The sequence below is a fragment of the Coffea arabica genome, chromosome 2e, assembly GCF_036785885.1.
Source record: "Coffea arabica cultivar ET-39 chromosome 2e, Coffea Arabica ET-39 HiFi, whole genome shotgun sequence".
In the NCBI taxonomy this organism is placed as follows: Eukaryota; Viridiplantae; Streptophyta; class Magnoliopsida; order Gentianales; family Rubiaceae; genus Coffea; species Coffea arabica.
This window is the reverse complement of record NC_092313.1, coordinates 32,281,352-32,306,940: the sequence shown is the minus strand read 5'-3', so window position 1 is coordinate 32,306,940 and position 25,589 is coordinate 32,281,352. Positions and strand designations below refer to the sequence as shown.

The 25,589-nt window shown below is 35.6% G+C and overlaps 1 protein-coding gene across 9 annotated transcripts; it reads right to left on the bottom strand.

The window, feature by feature from the left end:
- LOC113732404 (putative disease resistance RPP13-like protein 1) lies at nt 1-25,589 on the bottom strand. Of its 9 annotated transcripts, none has more exons than XM_072080360.1 (9): nt 25,383-25,589; nt 23,444-23,730; nt 20,377-20,532; nt 12,646-12,765; nt 7,166-11,060; nt 4,140-6,863; nt 3,532-3,811; nt 2,809-2,954; nt 1-658 (listed from the first exon to the last, which is right to left on the bottom strand). In XM_072080360.1, the coding sequence occupies exon 5, from the start codon at nt 10,994-10,996 to the stop codon at nt 7,244-7,246; it is 3,753 nt and encodes a 1,250-aa protein (XP_071936461.1). In that variant the 5' UTR covers nt 10,997-11,060; nt 12,646-12,765; nt 20,377-20,532; nt 23,444-23,730; nt 25,383-25,589; the 3' UTR covers nt 1-658; nt 2,809-2,954; nt 3,532-3,811; nt 4,140-6,863; nt 7,166-7,243. The 9 variants fall into 9 exon arrangements, with proteins under 9 accessions (XP_071936461.1, XP_071936462.1, XP_071936455.1 ...); XM_072080361.1 differs by lacking the exon at nt 2,809-2,954 and having other exon boundaries at nt 4,140-4,777; nt 5,672-6,863; XM_072080354.1 differs by lacking the exon at nt 2,809-2,954.

Genomic DNA, 25,589 nt, shown 5'->3' with positions numbered 1-25,589 from the left:
TAGAAAAAAAATCCACCTCCACATACTTGCTAAAATCAGAAATTTTCCAAAAGTTAAGTTTATAGATACAGATGTACACAGCTGAAATACCCATTCAAGCTGCTTCAAGCCCTACTGAGCTTGCCAACCACCTCCCTCCAGCGGATAACAAGACAGTTATAGTACTTTCAGAGCCATCACATTAGTTGTAGACAATGAGCCCTTACTGTTAATTGTATACAAAAAGGCAGAGAATTTTATGATCCAATGTAAAAAGTGACTATGGAGGAATGAACCGAAAAAGGAAGAAGAATATCATCTCAAAAATTGAAAAATTGTTGATTTTGCAACAATTGTTGAACCTTCGGGCCAACCGTTCCCCTCCCTTTCTCCTATTATGTAGTAATGCGAGCAATGAACACCACATTTTTCATGCATAATGGGAGCCCGGAGGTCGCGATCAATTCTTTTTGTAGTGACTAGAGCTACAAGCAGTCAGCAATTTCCATATCTTCAAGCTAGGTGAAGTGTTGAAGACACTTGTAGGTCATTGTGCTTCAGCTCTTATGCTTCTCCGAGTGAAAAAGATTGCGAGGGTGCAAGACAGTTGCCGATGTTATAAAAATGATTCTTCTTCATCGGTGCCATTAACCTTGCATTCTCAGCAAGAAGGGAAACTCTGCAATATCCACCATCAAAAGGATATGGTCAAAGTCTGGAGGCAATAAGTTACTTAAAAGATCTCAATTACATGATGCTGCCACTTTTTTTAACACAAAGGTCCAAGGAGGGCTTGCATCTTTGCAAGTAGCGAACTGAGCTCCATGCAGAATATACTTTTGCAAGGAGGCATTAATGATCATAATCCTAATTCTGCAAAGAATTATCAAATACAACAATGATTTGTCTTCCAAAATTTTGTCTAATTCCTATGGAGAATGTGGAAAGAGGAAGAGCAGGAAAGGCAACTGTTAGGAGAATATCAGTATTCTTGTAAATAATAAATTAGTAAGGGTATTCTTGTAAATAGTTTATTAGATTTGTACTCCTATAAATACTAGTTGGTCACTCATAATACAGTGACTAGATGTTTTTCTCCCAAAATACCTGTTCACAGCAACCATTGGTGACCCCCTACTTACTGGTTAAGGAATGGCCTCTTTGAGTACCAGTTCTTTTTTCAAGAAGCATGCTTGAATTACACAAATTCATTCCAATTTATCAAAGGTCTACATGGACATACGAAAATATTTACAATGAACACAAGTGCAATGTACCTAGAATATCTTGTTGCATAGGGTAAATATGAAAATATCAGAAGTGGAGCAGAGCATTAGAGATGGATTATGGCACAAGTACATAACTAAATAAGCTATCCAGAGATAGAATGCAGTCAATTGCGCTCCATGAGGACACCATACAAGGGGAAGAGATATTAGCAACCACTTCAAATTAGTTGTCTTTTCCTTTTTTAGAAAAAATGATTATTCAGTATGTATTGTTTCCTTTCTGTTTATTATTACCAAGGGTTAAAATAAGTGACCTGAAGTTTTATATCCTTTTTCTGTTGATTATAATTATTACCGGAATTGTTGACGGTTAGTGTCAAAAATGTACTTCTCTGATATTTATTCCCTCTTTGTATAGAAAGATCTTGGAAAGTTGAAAATTTAGACAACAATCAGACAAATACAAGGTGAAAATTAGAATGAAATTAAGTCATAACTTTCATCCGCACAAATATTCATCACTGATTTTCTGCTCATTTTCTTTTTGCACCCCTCTCTCTCCAAATTAATTTGATGAACTCTTTATCTATTTAGGATCAAACACAAATAAATATCCAGCAATCATGCCTTTTGCATTCCTAATGCTACCAAGTCAAAAAGGGTCAATACCACTGCAATCAACAAAGAGCACACAAGCCTGGACCTTATTTAGAAAGTCATAGCAAGAACCAAGGAATAATGATAGACCGAGGAAGCCAAAGATATTCGAGGGAAACCAACATCTTACCAGCAAAAATCCTTAATTTACCAGAAAACGATAAGTTAAAAATGGAAGGTACAACAGAAAGCACTGCAATAGTTAAAATAGGAGTACTAGGTATGGAAGTATTTAACCTGAAAAAATGTCAGGATAGATATTCTGCATGGCAAATTTATGCAGAAAGAGAGTGAAGGACCTACAGGAACTAACAACATTAATGGTAAGCAACATTTTCATCTAAGAGCAAGTTTTATGACAGAGATAAAACTATACAGAAAAGGATTTTTTGTATGCCCCAATACATCTTGCATGTACAAAGTACTCTTAAAGGAAATATGCTTTCCAAGACAAATAGGCAAATGATAACACGATTGGAACTCGTGACAATTTGTATTAAATGCAAAAGGAGCTGCCAGGCTTTGCCTTATCCCTTCAATTTCTCATTTCCTACATTCAAATCCACAATCTCTTCCTATTTCGTCTTTTTAGTCCTGTTTAACATGTGTTATTATATATAAAAGCAAACATGTGTTTTTTAAGAAAGTTCGGTGAAAAGAGTTAGAAAGAAGCCGGGAGGGTATGGGTTGGGTGGTTTAGGGGAAGGAAGTGTAAGTAAGAAATCTTGGGTTTGAATCCTTCCACTTACATTAAAAAATAAAAAAATAAAAAAAGAAGCAGATAGCAGAACACACCTAAGGCAACTTGAAGATATCATTGAACTTCATATGCTATCGACATTCTGGGAGCATACATATGAAATTCGAAATGACAAAATGTGTGCTACTAAATATTAAGGTATCAATAATCAAAAACATGTAACGATGATAATATGGCTCTTACCAGGTATCCTCTCAACTTAAGCTCAAATGAAGTCAACCAACTCTGGATATGAAACAACTGTTGACATCTATAGGACCTAAGATCAACTGACCAAGTTCTCCAAGCGTCAAGATGTTGAACCACTTTTCAACCAATAATAAGACAACCTGATTAGATATTTTCACTTGATAATTAAGCTTGATCCAATTGATACATCACATGGTTTAAGCGGGTTAAATGCTAGAAAGAAGTCTTTTTTCTATTCTCAAGGACTTCAACCGAAATTCACTTCAAAGATTCCAATATTACCAAGATGGCCTTCAACTAAAGTTCATTTCAAAGATTCCAATGTTACCAGGATGGCCTTCAATAATAATGGGAAAAAGTTATGATGACCAAAAAAGTCATCACAGGTAAAAAGATCAAGTAGCTCATGAAGATTAACAATGGGGCAGCAGTTCAAATGGAGTTAATGGAGAAGGGATAGAAAGTAAAACAACAATGGTATCATCACAAACAAATACTAATATAGTGCAGATAAGTAATAATTTCCTAAGTTGAGTTTAATATAACTTGCGAAATTTTTGCATTTTATTGTACTATGCTGTCTGTTCAAAACAAATTTAAGACTTCACTTCAACTGTGGCATAAGTGAAAGCTCAGATCTTGGTGCTCCTAATAATTATCAGGAGAACATAATGAAAAGCCAATGAATTGCAACATGCCAAAAGAAAAATAATTTACCTTCAAAGAAATTACGAGTGCGTAACTGATCATAGAATGAGTTCATCCTTGACATCCTCGAATTATGAGCAACACTGGACCAATCATCTTCTCTCCTGCAGTGTCATGGATGCGGGCAGCTTTTGATTTCTGCCATAAAGGGCAAGATAGGTAGCCCATTTTTGGCAATGGCTGAAGTTGAGATCAATAATGAGGTGCATTCCTTGGATAGAGAGAGAACAATTCTACACCTCACATATACAACAGACTGGGATAAAATTAGAGCACTCCCGGACTGCTGCTAAAAAGATGAAATTTTTTTTCTATTATAGCTTAGAAAAGTAACAAAAAATTGTAAAGCATGCACATAGAAGACTTTGAGCAATCTTCAGAACAGTCTTAACAATTATAGATGGCTAACAACACATTGAAGGTTTTCTTTCTCCATCAGCATATAACAATTGAAGAAACGTGTAGAAGAAAGGCCAAAGAATTTAGCCTTCCATTTATTCACAATACAGAATTCCTACTGTATTATACCAAAAGATCAAACGGAGGAAGCTAGCATGTGAAAGAACTTGAAAGCACTCAAAGAGAATAAAAATGTTAAAGGGAAAAAGAAAAGGTACATTAGTTCAAAGAGATGATGGAGATCTTGTAATTTTGGGGATCCTTCACACTTCCAGTGTCTCCATGAAGGGACTAATTCTTGATCAGTTATTATAGAGGGATGTCCGTAACAATGAGCCAGTGATTTCCTTTTTCCAATTCCATCCTTGGTTTCAGTCAAAGATTTCTAGTGTAGTGAGGGAGGCAGACAGCCCCTATTTTGATAAGGACTTGAGTGTAGTACATGATTTTTATCTTTTGAAGAAAAAGGTGAGGTGTGAAAGACCTGAATAGTTTAGCATTTTCAGATTCTTAAGGCTCCATCATCCGAGAGATTCAGGTGTGTAAGGCAGCAGGCAATCCTCCTCTGGAAACAATTCTACTTCATAGCTATCACAAATGGTCGAGTTTGTGAGAGGGAGTCTCTCCAAAGCCTGCTTTCTTTGGTGATTCATGAGCTTTTCGCAATAGGAGATCTCAAGAGAATGTAGGCTAGAGGGCAAAGCACCTCTTGCGAAGCTCTCAAATTCAAGACAAATGTCTAGTCTCAAATATCAAAGAGTTGGGATGGGGGATTGTATCCATTCAAGCAGCAACTTGAGCTTCTGGCACTTGATGAGAGTAATCTGCTACAAATTGAAAGCTGAAAATCCTCTTTCTGCAAAAGAGTAGATCAACGTAGAACTTGAAATGTTGCAATGACATCAGCTATAAGAATTCCCTCTTTTGAGAACCAATCCTTTGTTCAGGAGGAGTAATTGAATGCAGAAATTTATTCCAATTTATCAAGCTCTATAAGGATGTATACAAATAATTACGAACAACACAAAGTATAGCATACCTAATATCTTGTTGGATATAGTAAATACGAAAATATCAGCGAGGTGAAGCAGAGCACTAAAGATGGATCATGCAGCATATTATTACTAAACAAGCTATAAAAGAGGTGGTAAGAAAAAAGAAAATGCAATCGCAAAGCAAAGAGTTAGAATGTAGCATTTGTTCTCATGGAGGAAAAGCTTACGAGGAAAAACCATAGCCAAGAAACCACTTCAATTTTGCTATGCATTGCATACTCTCTTTTTCTTATTACCAAGGGCTAAAATAAGTCAACTGAAGTTCAATGTTTTACAATTCTCAGGAAACTATAATTAGCATAATTGATGATGAGTATCAAACAAAGAAAGGTACTCATCAAAGGTTATAATCTCTTTGTGTAGAAGGATCTCACATAGTTCAAAACTTACACAACACTCAGGCAAACTCAAATAAGGATGAAATCAAGCCAAAAGTCTCATCAACTTAAATATGCATTCTTGCTATTTTAATTTTTTTGTCTTTTTACCCCATCCTATTGTGTCAAAATCAATTTACTAAACTCTTCATGAATGCAGAATCAGAAATAAATAAATGTCTAGCTAGCAATGGTTACTTTGAAATTCCTACTACTCTCATATCTAAACCAGTGATAACATTCCCAACCAACATAAAGCACCCAAGTCTAGACTATATTTTGAAGAGGCCACGACAATTCTAGATCTAAAAACCTTACCTTACTGCGATGATTAATGACAGTATAATGTTGTGGCCTGAAAAACATATATGCATGATTGGTTCCAACTCGTCATATTCTGGTTGATGGTTTCCATACTGGTCTATTTGCTGTATGAAAAAACAAGCTAAAGATATGTGGAGGTTAACTGCATCTCACGACAAAAAATTGTTCAATTAACCAAAAAACCTCAAATTGAATATGAAGTATGCAAAAGAAAGTTCTGGAATAGTTTAAAATAGGTGTAATTGGTATGGAAGCATTTAGCTTGGAGAAATCTTAGAAAAGATGTGTTGCAGTAACATAATGATGCAGAAAGAAATAAAGAAAATTCAGGAATTAACAGAAAAAGGGGGAAAAAAACTTTTTAATGATGTCATCAAGAACAAATACTCATATAGAATGGGTGCGTTACAGTTTCTCTAATTGGAGTTGACTAAAACTTGCGAAATATTTGCATTACATTGTCCTGTGAAGTGTTCAAAATATTTTTAAAAGTTACCATAACTATGGCACAGAGGAAGAACAAATCTTGATGTCAGGGAAACATACCGAAGTGCCAACGAACCAAAAAATAAAATTCATAATGTAAACTGTAAGTGCATGACAATGTAAACTGAAAGTGCATGACTGATCATAGTGTAAGTTTGTCATTGAGATCCTTGAAATACGAGCTTCCTTGTGCCAATCTTCTTTCTTTCTCTACTCCAAAAAAAATGTTAGTAACTCTGCAATGGCCCCCATTCTACTAACCTACTACAAAAATGAAGGTTACTGGCCCCCATTTTACAATGGCCGAAGATAGAGCAATGATGGTCCTCAGAGTACTGAGAATGGTCTATCACCTCGACTAGGACAGAGCAATCCATGTCCTGGCAGATACGTCAAATTTTGACAAGATTCGAGTAACTTATATCCACTCCTTAATGAAGCTAATTGTGTTTTATTATAGTTTACAATAGAATTAAATAATTACAAAACAAGCACATTAACAAGTCAGGCAAAATGAGATTATAGCTTAAAATAAAAATTTATTGAGTGCATCAAAGAAAGCACATAAAACATTTAGCAATTTCAAGAATAGTCTAATTATTGTAGATACGTTATCGAACATTGAAGGTCTTCTTTCTCCATCAACAGTTACCGTGGAAAACATTTGTCTGCCTGGGTTGGTGGCCTACTTGATTGGAATCTACAGTGCAAAAATGACCCAAAAGCATGGATTCTTATTTTTTCAAACAAAATGTTGAAAAAGTAATACAAATGATGAAATCTATAGCTAGAAAGTAATATATCATGAGATTGTTGCATCAGTAAAGACCACTACCTCAATTGTCCTTTCAGCACATCGTAGTTATTCACAATAGGCAATTCGCAATGCAATCTCAACAAAAGATGCACTAATTAGTTGTGATTTTACCTTTTGAAGCTTCAGAGTATTCGAAGAAAATAAAATATATGAAGAAAAGAAAAAATTGAAAAACAAAGAAGTACCTTTAATTATATAAATAGATGATGATGAGGGTCTTGTAACTCTGGGAGGCAAGCCCTCACCAATAACCAGCATCATCATTAAGGAACTAGCTCATGATCGACTATTAGGTAGGGGAGGTGGGCAACCTTGGTCCAGTCTTGTCCTTTCTCCCATTCTAACCTTGGTCCCAACTGTTCGCAGTTGTAGATTTCTAGTGCGGTAAGAGAGGCAGGCAGTCCCTCTTTTGGTAAGGATAGGAGTCCAGGGCAGCAGCGGATGTCTAGCCATTGAAGAGAGGTGAAGTGTCGAAGACTCGAATAGTTTAGCACTTTCAGATTATAAAAGCGGTGTAACGTGATATCTTGAAGCGTGCAAGGCAGCAGCCAGTCCTCCTCTGGAAACGACTCTACTTCATCATAGGGACCCTCAATTGTCAAGTGCGTGAGAGAGGGGAGTTTCTCCAAACCCCACCCTCTCCTGCGACTCATGAGTGTTTTGCAATTGTCGATGGAAAGTTTTTGTAGGCTGGAGGGCAAACCCCCTTCTGGGAAGCCATCAATTTCTGGACAATTGTGTATGTGCAGAGTTTGAAGAGATGGGAGGAGGGATTCCGGTAGAAACGTGAGCTTCTCACAATTGGCGATGCAAATCATCGTTAGATTGGGGGCTGCCAATCCTCCCTCTGGAAAAGACATTATTAGATCATCGCAGCCGAAGATCTGTAAATAATGGAGTGACGGCATCACACTACCACTCTGATTCCCAATCCCAGGTGCAGGTGTAGCAGGAACCGAAAGCATCTCAATACTCTTGCTGTTTATAATACGAAGATGTTGTAGCATGGGAAACGAGGCAAGCCACTCGACTTTGACTTTGACAAAGTCACAATTTGTTAATGTCAAATACTCCAAGGTCCCACCATCCTCCCCGCTTGAACTCTCCAATTCCAAATTGCAAAATCTCTTGTACTTGAGTGATTTAAGTGAGGCAGGTGGTCTACTCATGTGCGAGGGTGAGAGAGACCCACAATCATCAACTCTCAATTTCTCAAGTTTGGATGATTGGTTGAGCTGTAGCGGCAACTCTTTCAAATTTTTTAGCGCTGAAATCTTCAATTCACGAAGAGATGAAAAATTTTGTCGGATTTCTCCATTGAAGATGCTCAATCGACCACTGGGATGCACAAGATTGTCGCAGCCAGATATCTCAAGGCTTTGCAGTGATGAAAGTTGTCGGGGAAGTTCTCCAATCAATTTGGGACAGTCAATTATACGAAACTCTTCGAGTCTATTGAAGATTTCACCTTCCGGTATGTGCCATTTCTCCCACTCTGGCAATTTCTCTATTCTCAACTTTTTCAGAGATGGGAATGGTTTGGTTACACTGATGTCTCCATAAAAATTCTCTGCCAAATCTAATATATAACTCATTCCAACAATTTCAAGTGATTGCAAGGACTGTAGCAGCCCAAGCGCAGGCAAGGAGAAACAATTTTCACAATTAGATAGACTCAACGATTCCAAACGACTTAGTGAAGGATTGCCTAGCCAATTTGGAAATGTTGTCCCGCCATACCCTATGATATTGAGATGCTTTATGCTTGAATGAGGTTGTAAATTATCAAATACATCTCTCACAACTTGTGAATCATTGATAGCACCATTCCACTCCAAAGTTAACTCGTCAAGGTGTTCCTTACCTTCCATGTTCGCCATGGATGCATCCCTACCACTGGAAACATTTTCCAGCCCAGAGAGCATTAGCTTACCACGTAGCATAGGAAGCTTGCCCAACTCCTTAATTGTCGAATCACTATCCTTGCCTATGACAAAAGCAGTCAAGACTTGAAGATTTTCTAGTTTATCCATTTGTGGTGGCATTTTCTTCAATGGAGTTCCACTAATATCTAGGCAACATAAGTTAATTAACTTTCCCAGATCTTCCGGCAACTCTTCAAGTTCTTCGCAGTTTGACAACAACAAAGTTTGTAGATTATAGAAACTACATATCCACTCCGGTAGCTCCTTTATTCCCGTTGAAGAGAGATTCAGAAATCGAAGTTGTTTCAAACCACTATAAGAGTTTGGTAACTTCACAATATTACGATAACAAGACAAGGATAGAAACCTTAAAGATATGAACTGGGGCAAGGTATCCTCTAAGAATTTGTTACTCAGTAAACCCGTATTATCCCAATCTTGACCCATTCTCAATGGTAAGAATGTTCTTATATTCTTATTCTCCCTCCAGAGATTAAGCTTATGAAATGTGTCATAATCACTAGGATGGTATGAAAAATGTCTTGCACTAGATATTGTAGCATCGCCTTGCTGATGATCTTCCAACCTAAGGCAATATTTACCAAAAACAGACCTAGCCAAATCGTTCATAAGGTCATGCATGGAGAAATCAGTTGACTGATCAAATAAGGACCTCATTCTCAGTTCATGAAAGCACTTTTCACCCTCGTATTTATTTCTTTTATTTTCTCCAGGATACCCTAAAAGATCATTAGCTTGCCATAACTGAATAATTTCCTCTTTTCTAAACTGGTAATCTTTGGGGAACACAGCACAATAAGCAAAGCACCTTTTAAGATGGGAAGGAAGATGAATGTAGCTTAATCTCAATGCTGGCAGGGGGCCATTTGGATTATCCATTTGAGTCCACTCTTCACTTATTGAAATCTCTTTCCATTCTTCAGGGGTTGTTTTGGAGCGCAAAACACCTGCAACTGTTTTCACAGCCAAAGGCAACCCTCCACACTTCTCCACAATTTCGTTTCCTATTGATTCAAGTTCTGCATTTTCATTGGCATCTCTATTTTCAAATGCATGCTTCTTAAATAATGACCGGCAATCTTCCTCTTGCATGTAATCCAAATAATGAATTGACCTTTCTTTGGCCATCATCCTTGCAACATTCTGATCCCGTGTTGTAACAATGATCTTACTTCCACGTGATCCACATTTGAAAGGGGTCCTTAAATTATCCCACTCATTGTAGTTACTATTCCAAACATCATCCAGAACAAGAAGGAACTTTTTCTTAGTTAGGCCACCTCGTAGCTTCACTTGAAGGGAGAACAAGTTGTCACTCTCACCAAAAGAAATGCCGAGTTGCCTTAGGATTTCTTTTGTTATCGTGGTAGTATCATATTCTTCTGATACGAAGACCCATGCCCTGGTAGGGAAACTCTCTGTCACCCTTGAATCTTTGTAAACCATTTGAGCCAAGGTGGTCTTACCGAGCCCACCCAGTCCAACTATTGGAATCACAGTGAAATTGTCTGTGTCTGCATCCTCAGATAGCAACATTTGAATTATGTTCTCTTTATCAGCATCTCTCCCAAAAAATGTAGTCTCATCAACCAAAGGTGTTTCAAATTTTTGATGTGACTGTATTCTGGAATGAAGAACTTGCAAACCCAAGGGAATAATTTGTTTGTTATATCCCACCAGCCTCTCCACTATTGTTTCTATCACGGGCGTGATCCTCCTAAGAAATTCATCACCCGAAGATGTACAAGTGCTAGTTGAGCTTTGGTACTCAGTTTCTACCTTAATTCGCAGAGCTTCAGTGTTGATTCTGTCGAGTAAATCCTCTGCTTGATAAAATGTATCATGAAGCTCTTCAAGCCAGTCCTTGACATATTGGTTCCGTATTTCCTTGTTCTCTGCATCATCGAGCACGGCTCCAACAGTGCGTAACTCGCTCTTGAGCTTCTTGAGGAGATCATCATCGGCCTTCCGATTACGAAACAAATTCACGAATTCCGGCGTAGCCATCCTATCAAATAGCACTTGAAGGAAAGCGGAGAGGAATGAGCCTGCCACTAAGGCATCAGCCATATATCCAGGCACAGGTAAAAGTGAAAGCGACTTGCACAAGGAAACCAATGAGAGAGAGAGAGACCTGCAATAATTTTGTTTGGGAAAAGCCAAGCTCAAAGAAAGAAAGAAAGAAAGAACGTGAACAATAGTTCATTTGGTGTGGCTTCATTTGATGTTTTTGTTTAATCGATATGCATTAGTAAAACAGGAATTGGAGACAAAAGTTGTCCAACATGCGCATTTTGACTTTTGATTTTTTTGGATAAATTACCTTTAGTCCTTGTAATTTGGTATTTTACCACATAAACCCCAGTATGATTTGAATACCTATATATAACTCCATCATGAATTGAATTAAAGTATCACTATTAGTTTCTCCGTTAAAACTAACCGTCAATAGTAAAAAGTTTAAGTCAAACTAATAAATTGATAAATTCCCTTTTATTATTTATTTTTTTCCTTCCAAACATAAAAAGAAGAAATTGAAATAACAAATAGATGAATAAGAACTAGAAAATACGATTAAAGATTTGGTTTAAAAACCTATAATGATATTTGTAGTAAAAAAATTTTGATATTTTTTGTTTCCTATATATTTGTTTTATATTTCCCTTCCTTCTTTTTTTGTTTCTTATTTTTTTTTTTGTTCCCTTCCATCTCTTTTGTATTTGGAGAAAATTAAGATTTTGTAAGTCAAAGTATAGGTTTTCAAAATCATCTCTTTTCTTTCCAAAAAAAAAAAAGATAGAAAAGGAAAAAAAAGAAAAAAAAGCAGTGAAAGGATGAATTTGTCAATTTATTAGTTTGACTTTGACTTTTTACTATTCACTATTAGTTTTAATAAAAAAAACTGACAGTAATACTTTAACCTAAACCATAAGGAGGTGATATATATGTTTTTAAACCATAGGGAAGTTATATAGTAAAACACTAAATCACGAGAAGTACAAGTAATTTTCCCTTTTTTGGTAATTAATAAATAGGCATAGGATAGCATTTTGAGTCCCTATTCAAATGGAATTGAACTTTCAGAAAGGGGGGAAAAAAGAAGGAAAATGTAAAAAAAGGAATAAAGACTATTCAAACATTTAAAAAATGAGAGCAGTCAGCACATAACATTTGAAACAATAGGATAGAAATTGGTAAAAAAAAAATGTAAGAACCACACTATTAAATAATATTTTTTTCCCTCACTCTGATCATTATTATTCATATTATTAGTTTATCGTTTTGCAATCATGTATAAATCCAATAACAATTACCCTAAAATCATTATATCAACAGCGAAAAAAACAAGTTTCTGATGGGAATCAGAGAGTTTGAAAACCAAAATTCAAAGTTGATACAGATTTGAGTTACACCAATTTCACCTCCAATTTATCTAATTTACAATATTGAAACGTTTAAGATAATTAGAACTTAGGGCGACACAAAGGATAATCGGGAATTGGCTTAGTAGTGTATTAGTTGAATAGTAGTTCTTGATTTAATTGAGGTTTCCTCTTGTAACACTTAATCGACGATCATAATAAAATTCCATCTTTTTCTGAAAGCAAAAGGAAAAAAAAGAGATGATTGTAACGACCATATGTGACGAATTTTAACAGAATTCAATAGAATTTGCAAAATTTGATGAAGAAAAGAATTTGAAGAAAAATGAAGCTTACGGTCAAACGGTATCGGGCTTGGTACTTATAGTCAGTCCTGCACTGGATGAAGCTTCTCTACCTCTCGACTCCTTTTGTGGTGATATTGAGGAATGATGCCAGGAAGGTTTGGTGTAGAACCTGTGATCGAAGTTCATTGTTGTTCACAGAATATACAGAAAATTTATAGGCAAAGAAATTAGAACGTAGTCTGAAAGAAAATAATGGAAACTGAGCAAATACATGGGCCAGGGAGCAATTTTGTGGCTAACAACTGCCCTGCACCCTTTTGATGGTGGGAATATATGATCATTGACTGGGGAGAAAAATTTGTCCTTTGATGTGATTAATCAACAACACTACGAAAGTTGAAATTGATTCTTATATGGTAGTGACTCTTATTCAAAATGCACATATTTATTATATTATTATAAGCTTCCCTCAATTACTTAAGAACTGCAAGTGAAGATCAATCATGCTTATGCGGAAGCTATTTTTAATTTAATCTTTTAAACATAGATTTATCTATTTATGCTGATAGTGTATAAAATTATAGTTATAATTTTAAGTTGAAATTAGTTAGCAAGCAAACGAAAAGTATATTTTCTCCTTTAATTCTTTCTTTAGATTCTATTTTGCAAAAATTTCTTGTTTTACACAAAGACCCCTCCCATAATTCTACTGATTAGTTTTACATCAAATTAGATATGTTCATGCTTATTGTTTGTCAATATATTTGCTACAAAGAGGGCTGCCACCAGTAGGCCAATATGGATAGTTGGATACTGTCGCGACACAACTATTAGATCAAGATCGAGTGGGGGAAAAGAATTTGCATGACGTCTCCAATTATTGAATTAGCTGAATTGTCAAATGCACTGTGAATGACTTTTCTTAGGCAGGAAAGAATTATTGGACTCAAGGACACAGCAAGTGTGGTAAATAAGCATTTCTGACAAGGATTATTCAATGTTGTTGGGAAGCCTTGAATCTAGTCTTCGACCCTCGCTGAGCTAGTATAGCTTAGTTACCGTGTCCGTTTTTATTTTGGGTCTTGGTTTTGGACCTATGTTTGGGTCCAGTCCGTTTGGTTGTATATATATATATACATCTTATATTCATTCTGAATGTAACTCTGATACGCTTCGAAACCCTAATAAAAATCTGATTTCCCCCAAGTTTGTTCTTGTGTTCTTGTTTTGTTCAATCTGTTCCGCTGCATCTGTTATAACAAACTGGTATCAGAGCTCTTGGTTCATCCTAGGGGTCGGATCTCGCAACAATATGTCTGCATTGAACATCAAGATCGACAAGTTCACCGGGAGAAATAGTTTCAGTCTATGGCAGATCAAGATACGGGCTCTGTTAAAGCAACAGGGTCTGTGGAGTCCGCTGACGAAGAAGAAATCGGATTCCGTTGCTGAAGAGTCGATGAGTCTGGAAGAAAAGGCTCACTTGACAATCATGCTCTGCCTGGCAGATGATGTCATCACTGAGGTCGCCGGTGAAGAAACTGTTGCGGGTTTGTGGGTTAAATTTGAAAGTTTCTATATGACGAAGTCCTTAACCAACAAGTTGCTCCTAAAGCAATGTTTGTTCGATCTGCGTATGCAGGAAGGTACTTCTCTTCGAGAACATTTAGATCAATTAAATACGATTCTTCTTGAGTTGCGTAATATTAATGTGAAAATTGAGGATGAAGATGCCGCGTTGATTCTGTTAGTGTCTCTACTGTTATTGTATGAGAACTTTGTTTAGCATTTTATTAGCAGCAAAGATACTGTGATTCTAGAAGAAGTAAGATCAGCACTATATAGTAGGGAGTTGCGCCATAAGGCCGCTGGTAATGTTACAGATAATCAGGCTGCTGGTCTAGTTGTCAGCAGTGGTAAAGAAAAATTGGGAAAAAAGAAGTCCGAAAATAAGAAGCAGTTCTCTAAAGGTCCCAACCCGGATGATGTCTGTAACTACTGCAAGGAAAAGGGTCATTGAAAATCTGATTGTCCCAAGAAGAAGAAACAGTAGGAAAAACAACACGCTTCAGCTTCAGTTGCAGAAAAGGAAGCGATAAATTCAGAAGAAGACCTGGCCCTAGTTGCAAACGAACCAACTCATCACTCTCATGTGTGGGTTCTTGATTCTGGAGCATCCTATCACATATGTCCAAACAGAGAATGATTTACAACATATGAGCAGATAGATGGCTGAAATGTCTTAATGGCTAATAGTTCTGTCTGCAAAGTGGTTGGGATTGGTTCTATTTAGATTAGGACACATGCTGGAAAAGTTGCCACACTGAACCAAGTCAGGCACGTTCCACAAATGACAAAGAATCTGATATCACTTAGTGCTCTAGATAGTAAGGGTTTTAGTTTCAAAAGGGAAGGTGGAGAATTGTGCATCAGAAAAGGTTCATCAGTGGTCCTGAAAGGAGTTAAGCATAGTACCATGTATATCTTACAAGGTTTTACGCTAACAAGTTCTACCGCCGCTGCTGTTGCATCTTCTGAAGATCGCAGGTCTGATATGACCAAGTTGTGGCACATTAGGCTTGGTCATACGAGCGAAAGGGGGATGCAGATTCTGTCTAAACGTGATCTTCTAGAAGGTCACAAGGTCACCGATCTTGGATTCTGTGAAAACTGTACTTTCGATAAACTACATCGTAGAAAGTTTGGGAAGAAAATTCACAGGACAAAAGGCACGCTTGATTACATCCACTCTGACTGTTGAGGCCCTTCACGAGTTGAGTCTTTGGAAGGCTATTGGTATTTCTTATCCATGATTGATGATTACTCAAAGATGACTTGGGTAATCATTATGAAGGAAAAGGTGAAACTTTCAAGAACTTCAAGCAGTGGAAAGCTTTAGTGGAAAATCAAACAGGAAAAAAGATCAAAAGTCTACGAACTGCTAATGGTCTGGAATTCTGTTCAAAAGAGTTCGATAAGTTCTGCAAAGATGAAAGAATTGCTCGGCACCGCATAGTTCGACACACACCACAACAAAATGGTGTAGCAGAACGCATGAATAAAACACTTCTAGAGAGAGCATGGTGTATGCTTTTTTTTTTTTTGGCAAAGCCCCAAATTGGAGTCGGGATGCCATCCCTTAATTTATTTATACCGAGAAAGAGTACAGCAAATTGGAGGGGGACCAAACCTGACCTCTGTTAAAGTAAAAGAGACAGCTAAGGATGAGGAATAATACGCCCATATGAAAAAAGCTGCTATTCTAAACACATAATCGATGAATTAAAAGAAATCATCCACATGAGGTTGCCCCACATTTGTGGGCTGCCAAGGAGGTTCTGGGCGGAAGCAGCCTGTTTCTTGATCAAGCGTGCACCTCATACAGGTATAGACTGCAAGATACCATATGAAGTGTGGTCTAATATGTCCCCTACTTATTCAAATTTGAAGGCTTTTGGTTGTACTGCGTATTATCATGTCAGTGAGGACAAGTTAGAACCAAGGGCTAAAAAGGGAGTGTTTCTGGGATATGAAGATGGGGTTAAATGGTATAGAATCTGGTCACCCTCAGAAAAGAAAGTTATACTTAGCAGAAGTGTAATTTTTTATGAAAACTCTATGCTCAACCCTCCTGTGAAGACTGTTGTTAAAGAAAGTGCAGGTGTTGATAAACAGGTGGAGCTACAAATCATTCAAAATGGTTTTGAATCACAGCAGCAATTTGATGATCACCAACAGCTATCCTTTGAAACTGAACCTCTTACAGAAGTAGAGTCTTCAGAACCTGCTTCACCAGAACGTTTGCCACCTATATCCCATACTGCATCAGAAACTTAGCAGCACGGTATTGCTTATGATCGTGCGAGAAGAGTGAGAGTAAAACCTCCCAGCAAGTATCGGGATTTTGTAAACTATGCATTTCAGGTTGCTGAGGAGGTGGATTTTCTTGAGCCCTCCACCTATACAGAAGCTATTTCAGGCAGTAAGTCAGCTCAATGACTTGCTGCAATGGGTGATGAAATGGAGTTGTTACACAAGAACGGCACCTGGGAACCGGTCAAACGGCCACCAAAGAGAGATTGTGACTTGCAAATGGGTTTTTAAAAGGAAGGAAGGAATTTCTCCAGCTGAAGGCATCAAGTATAAAGCACGTGTTGTTGCAAGAGGGTTCACTCAAAGAGAAGGAGTAGATTACACTGAAATTTTCTCACTAGTGGTCAGATACACTTCTATCAGGGTCCTACTAGCAATGATTGCACATCAGGACTTAGAACTTGAGTAGTTAGACGTGAAAACATCTTTCCTACATGGAGAGTTAGAGAAAGAGATTTACATGACTCAGCAAGATGGATTCCATGTTCCGGAAAAAGAAGATTATATGTGCAAATTGAAGAAATCCTTGTATGGATTAAAGCAATCTCCTCGACAGTGGTACCAAAGGTTTGACAGTTATATAATTGAGTTCGGCTACAACAGAAGTCAGTATGATTGTTGTGTATATCACAACAAACTTGAAGATGGTTCGATGATCTACTTGATTCTGTATGTAGATGATATGCTCATAACTACGAGGAACAAAACTGATATACAGAAATTGAAAGGTCTTCTCAGTACAGAGTTTGACATGAAAGACTTAGGTGCAGTACAGAAAATTCTGAAAATGGAGATTTTCAGGGATAGAGCTCAGAATAAGCTTTTCTTATCACAGAAGAGCTATATTGAAAAGGTACTGTCCAGATTTGGCATGTCTACAGCAAAGCCCTTGAATACTCCGAGTGCAGCGAATGCTCAACTATCAATTACACTCGCACCACAGTCAGAAGCAGAGATAGAGTATATGGCTAAGGTTCTCTACTCTAGTGCAGTGGGCAGTTTGATGTATGCCGTAGTCTGCACTAGATCTGATCTGGCATAGGCAGTTAGTGTTGTTAGTTGATTTATGGTTAATCCTGGGAAGGAGCACTGGTTGGCTATGAAGCGAATTTTTCATTACCTGAGATGTACGTCTGATGTTGGTCTCATCTATGGAGGTGATACAGAGTATTTGATTACAGGCTATTCAGATTCTGATTATGCTGGAGATGTTGATAGTAGGAGGTTGATGACTGCTTATGTTTTCACTCTTGGGCATTATGTAGTTAGTTGGAAAGCAACTCTACAACCTATAGTGACTTTGTCCACTACTGAAGCAAAGTATATAGCACTAACGGAGGCTGCTAAAGAGGGAATTTGATTAAAGGGACTAGTTGGAGATTTTGGCCTACATCAGGATCAGGCTAATATATATTGTGATAGTCTCAGTGCAATATGTCTAGCCAGGATCAAGTCTATCATGAGAGGACTAAACACGTTGATGTCCGATATCACTTCTTGAGATCTGAGACAAGGATCAAGGTGAAGAAGATTGGCACTGCTGACAATCCTGCTGATATGTTCATCAAGCCTGTTCCTCATAGTAGATTCAAACATTATTTGGACTTGTTAAATGTCATAAGCTTCTGATAGCCCTTATGGGCATTCTGATGGTACTTAGAGATAATTCTGATGGCAAAAGAAGACTTTGAGTACATCTGGCACTTCATTAGTGCGTCTGTTACATCTGTTTCCGAGAAGATTCAAGTCAAGGTGGAGATTGTTGGGATGTCTTGAATCAGGTCTTCGACCCTCGCTAAGCTAGTATAGCTTAGTTACCGTGTCCGTTTTTATTTTGGGTCTTGGTTTTGGACCTATGTTTGGGTCCAGTCCGTTTGGTTGTATATATATATATATATATATATATATCTTATATTCATTCTGAATGTAATTCTGATACGCTCCGAAACCCTAATAAAAATCTGATTTCTCCCAAGTTTGTTCTTGTGTTCTTGTTTTGTTCAATCCGTTCCGATGTATCTGTTATAACAAATGTCCAGTGCATTTCGCCATTGAAAAGAAAAAGCTAAAATGAAGCGAGCAACTTGATAGAAAGACAGACATGGTGGATGAACTTTTCAAACCAACAAAAGCAAAACAAAGACAAAAAAGAAGAAGAAGAAAAAAAGTAATGGTAGTTGGTGAGGAAAACAATATTGATTCCCTTTGTTTTTTTTTATTGACTACAATAATATTTATATAATCTAATCTATTCTATTCTATAGAGAGAAGGAGTTTAAAGAGATTATATGAAGGATTAGCAGATATACAGACTCAATTAAATTAAAGAAATATTTTGACAATTTCTTTAAATTTTTTTCAAAATAGGTGGAATTTAAATTTCCAACCTAGAATTCAAAAAAAATACTTAATCCCTTTTTATTGGTGGCCACCATGCTAAATCCCTTTGGTGGTGATCAAGAAAAGAACAAGACAGACTGACAAGTGACAAAAAATTGTCCTGTGAGGTGATTACTCAAAAGTGATTGCGCGACCTATAGTAGTATTTCAAGAAAAGGGAAAGAAAGTTGCTTTATTTTCTTTATGCAAATTTTTGGCCGAAAGTAAAATAAAGGTTGTACAACATGTTATTCTGGTTTCATGACCGGAATATGCATTCCGAAAAACTCCTTGAACACTTTTATTATGTATTTTATCAAATTATACATGTTTGATCTAAAAGGATCAAAAAGTGTTTAAAATGTTGAAAAGAATGTGAAAGTATCATAAACCTTTATGAGACTCTCCATCGGAGTAGCTGAGCATTCGTGTGAAAGCAGCCAAAGCCTAGAAATTCTGCTTTTGACTATGGGGAGTTTCATTGTACCCTGGTCAGGAAGTCTTGGCCAGTCAGACTAGGATAAGAATTCAAGACCTGTAATTTGGGGTCAATGTGAAAGTTACTAAATTTTTTGTAGGGCCAAGTTTTACTCTCTTTTTTTAAAGATTTTTTTTAACCATCTGTTTCGTACCGACATCCTTTCCACCTCAAAATTGTCAGATCCAAAATTCACTAACAGTGGAAAGAATTCTAAAAGTTATCTCTAACCTCATGAAAATATTTCAGAGTTTCAAGGACAAATAACATAAATTTTTAGACTTGGGGACGATCCGCTGCCCTTGTTAATGTCATTTGAAGTTTAAAAACACAGACTATTTTAGGTTGATTATGTAATAAAAAAAAGTTGATTATCCACTATGGCATCACATTTTTTGAAGTTTATAATTTGACCAGTGATTTTGAACCGGAAGATCTTTATAGTTTTAGAACTCAAATCAATCTCCATAAAAACACAAAATTATCCTCTTTCTACAAATCTTATGGGCATGGGATCATGAGTTTAAAAATCAAACTTGATTTCATCAATTTTAACTCCAGTTGATCCAGGATTTACACTAATAAATGCGTTAACATCATCGTAGAATGATTTTTTTTTGGTTTTGGTTTTTGGAGAGGCGGGGGGGCAGAAGATTCCTAGTACGAAGGCCCTATTTGTTCTACAAATTTCGCAAGGAAAAGGAAATGAAAGCAAAGAAAGGTAAATTCCTCATCTTGACAGACAATCAATTAAAATAAGTTGGCAAAATATTTTAATTTTGACGCCAAACCTTGAACTAAAATTGTTTAGATCACCTCATTCTCAACCTCAAACCGTCACTTGCAAACTTGAATGGAAACTGGAAACTAATTGCATAGTCTATAAAGAATATTATAGACTTGCATTTGTTTTAATAATAATAATAACAGTAATAATAAAGAACAATAATATTTTTCTAAGACCATATGACACGAATTTAACAAAATGCCATGCAATTGCAAAAATTGAAAATTAAAAATGCAGTGAAGTCGAAGCAAAATGAAACTTACGGTAGCAGACAAGACAAGTTTGCTTCGAATGATTTCGGTCTCACAAGTCAAACCAGAAGTTGATGAAAGCTTCTCTATCTCTTCTGCACCTTTGTTGAATTGGTGGTAATGAAGAATGGTGACGAGCGAAGTTGGAGAAAAGGTTTGGGATAGAGTCTGTGATCAAAGAAAGTTCAAGAAATAAGAAGATGTTTACCAAGTCATTAGAAAACAATTGCGTGGGTAATTAATAGATATAGAACGACCAGCGACAAGAAATTGTCCTTTGATGTGAGTAATCCAGAATAGTATGGGATATATATATACATATATATATATATATATACACATATATGTGTGTGTATGTGTGTTTGTGTGTATTCTTTCTTACTTCGGTATAAGAAAGAAAGTCGAAGTTTCTGCCCGCTTAGTAAAGTGAAATGTAGGAACGCAAGAAAGTAGACACTGATTCATCCATTCAGAAATTGTCCTTTGATGTGAGTAATCCAGAATAGTATGGGATATATATATATATACATATATATATATACACATATATGTGTGTTTGTGTGTATTCTTTCTTACTTCGGTATAAGAAAGAAAGTCGAAGTTTCTGCCCGCTTAGTAAAGTGAAATGTAGGAACGGAAGAAATTAGACACTGATTCATCCATTCAGAAATTCTCAATGACTGTACTCGACCTTTGCTTAATGACTTTGCTCCAATTATCAGTCCATTTAATGCCAAAAAAAGAAAGAAAAGGAAAAAAATCAAATTCTAAAAAATTCTAAAAATCCAGAATAGTCTGGGACCTATAAATTAATTTTAATTTCCATTTCTTTGGTTTAATGATTCGAACTTGATATCTACTTGCAATTTAATACAAAATATTCTAAACCAAAATTGTCTAACAACAAGTTCTTCGTTATGAAGATAATTGCAAGAAAACACCAATAAAAATCAAGTTCACAAAATATAGTGAGGAAGTTGTATACCCAGTATTTAATTAAAAAACGTATTAGTATGTCAAATTTATATTGTAGCTCATGTTTCTATATTCTCTTTCTTATCACCCTACATAAGGAAAAAATCTATCAATATGAACATATCGCAAAGTTTTACTTTAAGTACTAAATGAAATAGCCAATTAGTTACAAAAGTTAATTGTAATACATGTTTAATAATGGGATATATTTGGAGACAATAAACAAAATTCTAAGAAAATAATATGTAATATAAAGGATTTAATAGGAAATTAAATTTTGTAGATCAACTGATTTAGTAATATTCTAAAAATATTTAGAGAAGTTAATATTTTTCTTAAAGTCAATATAAAATATGTGAAATGGACTAAAGACTACTTGCAACGTTTAAAAAATGAGAGTGGTCAGCACAAAACTTTTGAAAAAATAGAAGACAGAAGAGAATTGGTGAAAAATATAACAACTACACAGTTAATAGTAATTTTTTACCTCCCTTTTGTGATTAACACAATTTTTAGATTTAACTTTTTGCAATCATGTATGAGTCCAATAATAGTCATCATGTCACTTGAGAAAAAACAATTTTCTCACATGAATCGAAATTCAATTCATTCGAAGAATCAACAGTTTGAAATGCTTGGATTGCTTGTTTCCGTCGGAAAATATTGTCGTTTTCCGTGATCACATTTCCCTATCACCTTTTTTCCTCACATATATCAAATCGCTACAGTAATTTTTCCATGAAAAATGACGGAAAATGCAATCCAAACACAACGTTGAAAGCGGATATAGATTTGTGTTACATCAATTTCAACTCCAATTTATCTAAAGTTTACACTATTAAACATAACCACACCACGTTCAAGATGATTAGAACATAGGGGAGGACTAAGGATAATCAGAAATTGGCTCATTAGTTCAAGAGAAAAAAACAAAAGAGCGCCTGTGGTCAAGCGAATTTATAGGAAAGCTCTCAATAGTTTCAAAATATACAATTTGACATCTTATGGCTTGAATTAAATTGGAAAGTTGACAGAAATCGTTAAAACTAATGTGAGTAGACAAAATGACAAAAATATCTTAATATATATATGGATAAAATGCAGAAAAGCCCCTTGTGGTTAAACCAACTTACAAAAAAGTCTCCCATGGTTTCAAAAAATATAATTTTCATCCCTTTCACACATAAAATAGTTGTTTTGGTTTAGTTAATATATGTATATGGGATAACATGATCATCACAAAAAAAAAAGAAAGAAATCCACAATCATTCATTGCACATGTAAAGTACAACAATCCTTTTGATGGCCTTTTCGACCTCAACAATTTTTACTTTCATTTCTTGTGAACGCTTATAAATCTTGCACTTGTATCGTAGGGTCTAGTTCTAGTGCCCATTCGAGAGCTTGAGACAGATATAAGCAACTATTTTGCAAAAATTTTCTTCACTTTATACAAAGAAAAAGTATTGAAATTCTTACTTTAAGGTAATATTATAATAGCAAAATTCCAAATTTAAAACTTTTACCATTTCTCAAAAGTAGCGTGCATAAGATTGATGGTTGATTTCTCTCAAAAAACTTTACTCCCTTTTCAATATATTTTCAAAAAGTTTCAGATCAAATCCAACTTGTATGTTTTAAAATTAGAGAGGATTTTTTTTTTTTTTCTGTAGGTTGGGCTAACCATAGGATGCTTTTTTATAAGGGACAAAATAAGTATATCAATTGAAAATTGATTATAAAAAAACTGTTTTCAGGTACCACTAGTTGTAAAGTAAGCGCATGTGCCTCAATTAGTTTGACGATGTTTGTTGCCTTTCAGTTTAGCTCAAAACCACGAGATGTGGGACTGTATGTTTTTGAAACTATGGGAGACTTTCTTGTATCATGAGTTGCTTTTTTTTTTTTTTATCCTTAGTTCAATATTAGCTCTTGATTTAATTGAGGTTTTCCTCTTGTAAAACTTTATCAATGATCGTAGTAAATTTCCATCTTTTGCTAAAAATAGTGATTGTAATTACCATATTTGATGAATTTTAACAGAATTCATTAGAATTTGCAAATTTTGATAATGAAAAAGAAATTAAAGAAAAATAAAGCTTACGGTCAAATGATATCGGGCTTAGTAGTCAGTCCAGTCCAGTAATTGTTGAAGCTTTACTACCTGTCGACTCCTTTTTGGTGGAGACTGTGTGCTCAAGGTTCGTTGTTGTACCACAGAATATTCAGAAAATTAGAATGTAGTCTGAAAGAAGAGAATGGAAACTGAGCAATACGTGGACCAGGAAGCAAATGTGTGGCTAATCACTGCACTGCACCCCTTTGATGGTGGGAACGGATGAATTAACCAGGGAGAAATAAGTTGTCCTTTGATGTGATTAATCTACAGCTCTACGAAAGTAGAAATTGAATTTATACGACAGTAAATCTAATTCAAAATGCTCACATCTATTATATTATTATGATAAGCTTCCCTCAATTACTTGAGGAATGCAAGTGAAGATGAATCATGCTCTTGCGGAAACAATTTTTTTTAATCTTTTAACTATAAATTTATCTATTTACATAGACAGCGTATGAAATTATAGTTTAAATTTAAGTTGGAATTAGTTAGCAAGCAAACAAAGAGTATATTTTCTCCTTTAATTCTTTCTTTAGATTCTATTTTGCAAGAATTTCTTGTTTTACACAAAGCCCGCCCATAATTCTACTCATTAGTTTTACATCAAATTAAGTATGTTGATGCTTATTGTTTGTCAATATATTTGGTGCAAAGAGGGCTACCAGTGCATTTCGCCATTGAAATGAAAAGCTAAAATGAAGCAAGCAACTCGATAGAAAAGCTAAAATGAAGCAAGCAAGCAACTCCATTGAAATAACATACGCTTGCTTCTCTCATTTGAAGTTTAATAGGATTGCAAAAAAATATTAGAAAATTTTAGATTTCTTTCTTCAGAAATAATCGGTTAGGAAAGAGTTATTGTTCGTGTCACCAAACTTTGGTTTGCCTTGAGAGAATTCTAGCCTTGGAAGATAAATTGTAGAAAGAATATTCTTCCAAGGTGCATCCAAAATATTAAAGAGAGTGCTATAAAAACTTGAAGTTTTAAGGTACCATTGAAAATAGAGGACACCATCTCATGACTATCTTAGATTGATTATATATTTATAAAAAAAAAAAAAAGTTGATTATGGAATATGGCATCACATGTTTTGAAGTTTATAATTTGACCAGTGATCTGAAAACGGAAGGCCTTTATATTTTTAGATATCAAATCAATCTTCATATAAACTCAAAATTATCCTCTTTCTGAAAATCTTATGGGCATGGGATTAAGAGTTTGAAAATCAAACACGTTTTCATCAATTTCAACTCCAGTTGATTCAGGATTTACACTAATGAGCACGTTAACATAACCATAGCATGACCTTAAGAGGGGGGGGGGGAGATTCCTAGTAACAAGGCCCTATTTGTTCTACGAATTTAGCAAGGAAAAGGAAATCAAAGAGAAGAAAAGTAAATTACTTTGGAAATGTTAAATCCCTCATCTTGTCTGGTTATGAACAAAAGTAGTCAGGAAAATGATCTCTACAATATTTCTTTTCTTTTTTTTTTCTGTTTGATTTGTTGATTTTCAAAATGAAATCCTTTGCTTTTCTTTTTCCTTTTCATGAAAATTAACTAATAAGAAGATGAATTTTGAAAAGGAAAAGGAAACGAAAATTTCCCTTTTTTTCTAAAAATTGAAAAATTAATAGACAATCAACTAAAATAAGTTGGCAAAATATTTTAATTTTAACGCCAATCTTCCAACTAAAATTGTTTAGATCTCCTCATTCTCAACCTCAAACCTTCACTTGCAAACTTGAAAGCAAACTGGAAACTAATTGTAGAGTTTATAAAAGAACATTAATAATAATAACGATAATAGTAAAGAACAATATTTTGCTAAGACCATATGAAACGAGTTTAACAAAATGCCAAGCAGTTGCAAAAATTGAAAATTAAAAATGCAGTGAAGTCGAAGCAAAATGAAACTTACGTAGCAGACAAAACAAGTTTGCTTCAAATAATTTTGGGCTATCTCTTTGGTGAATTGTAGAGTCTATATCTCTTCTTTCAGTCCAGAGGTTGATGATGAAGCTTCTCTATCTCTTCTGCTCCTTGGGTGGATTGGTGGTAATGAAGAATGGTGTACTGAAATGAGAAACGGTGACGAGTGAAGTTGGAGAAAAGGTTTGGGATTGAA

Coding starts and splice junctions, on each gene's coding strand:
- LOC113732404 (XM_072080360.1), bottom strand. CDS start 10,996: ATGGCTGATGCCTTAGTGGCAGGCTCATTCCTCTCCGCTTTCCTTCAA.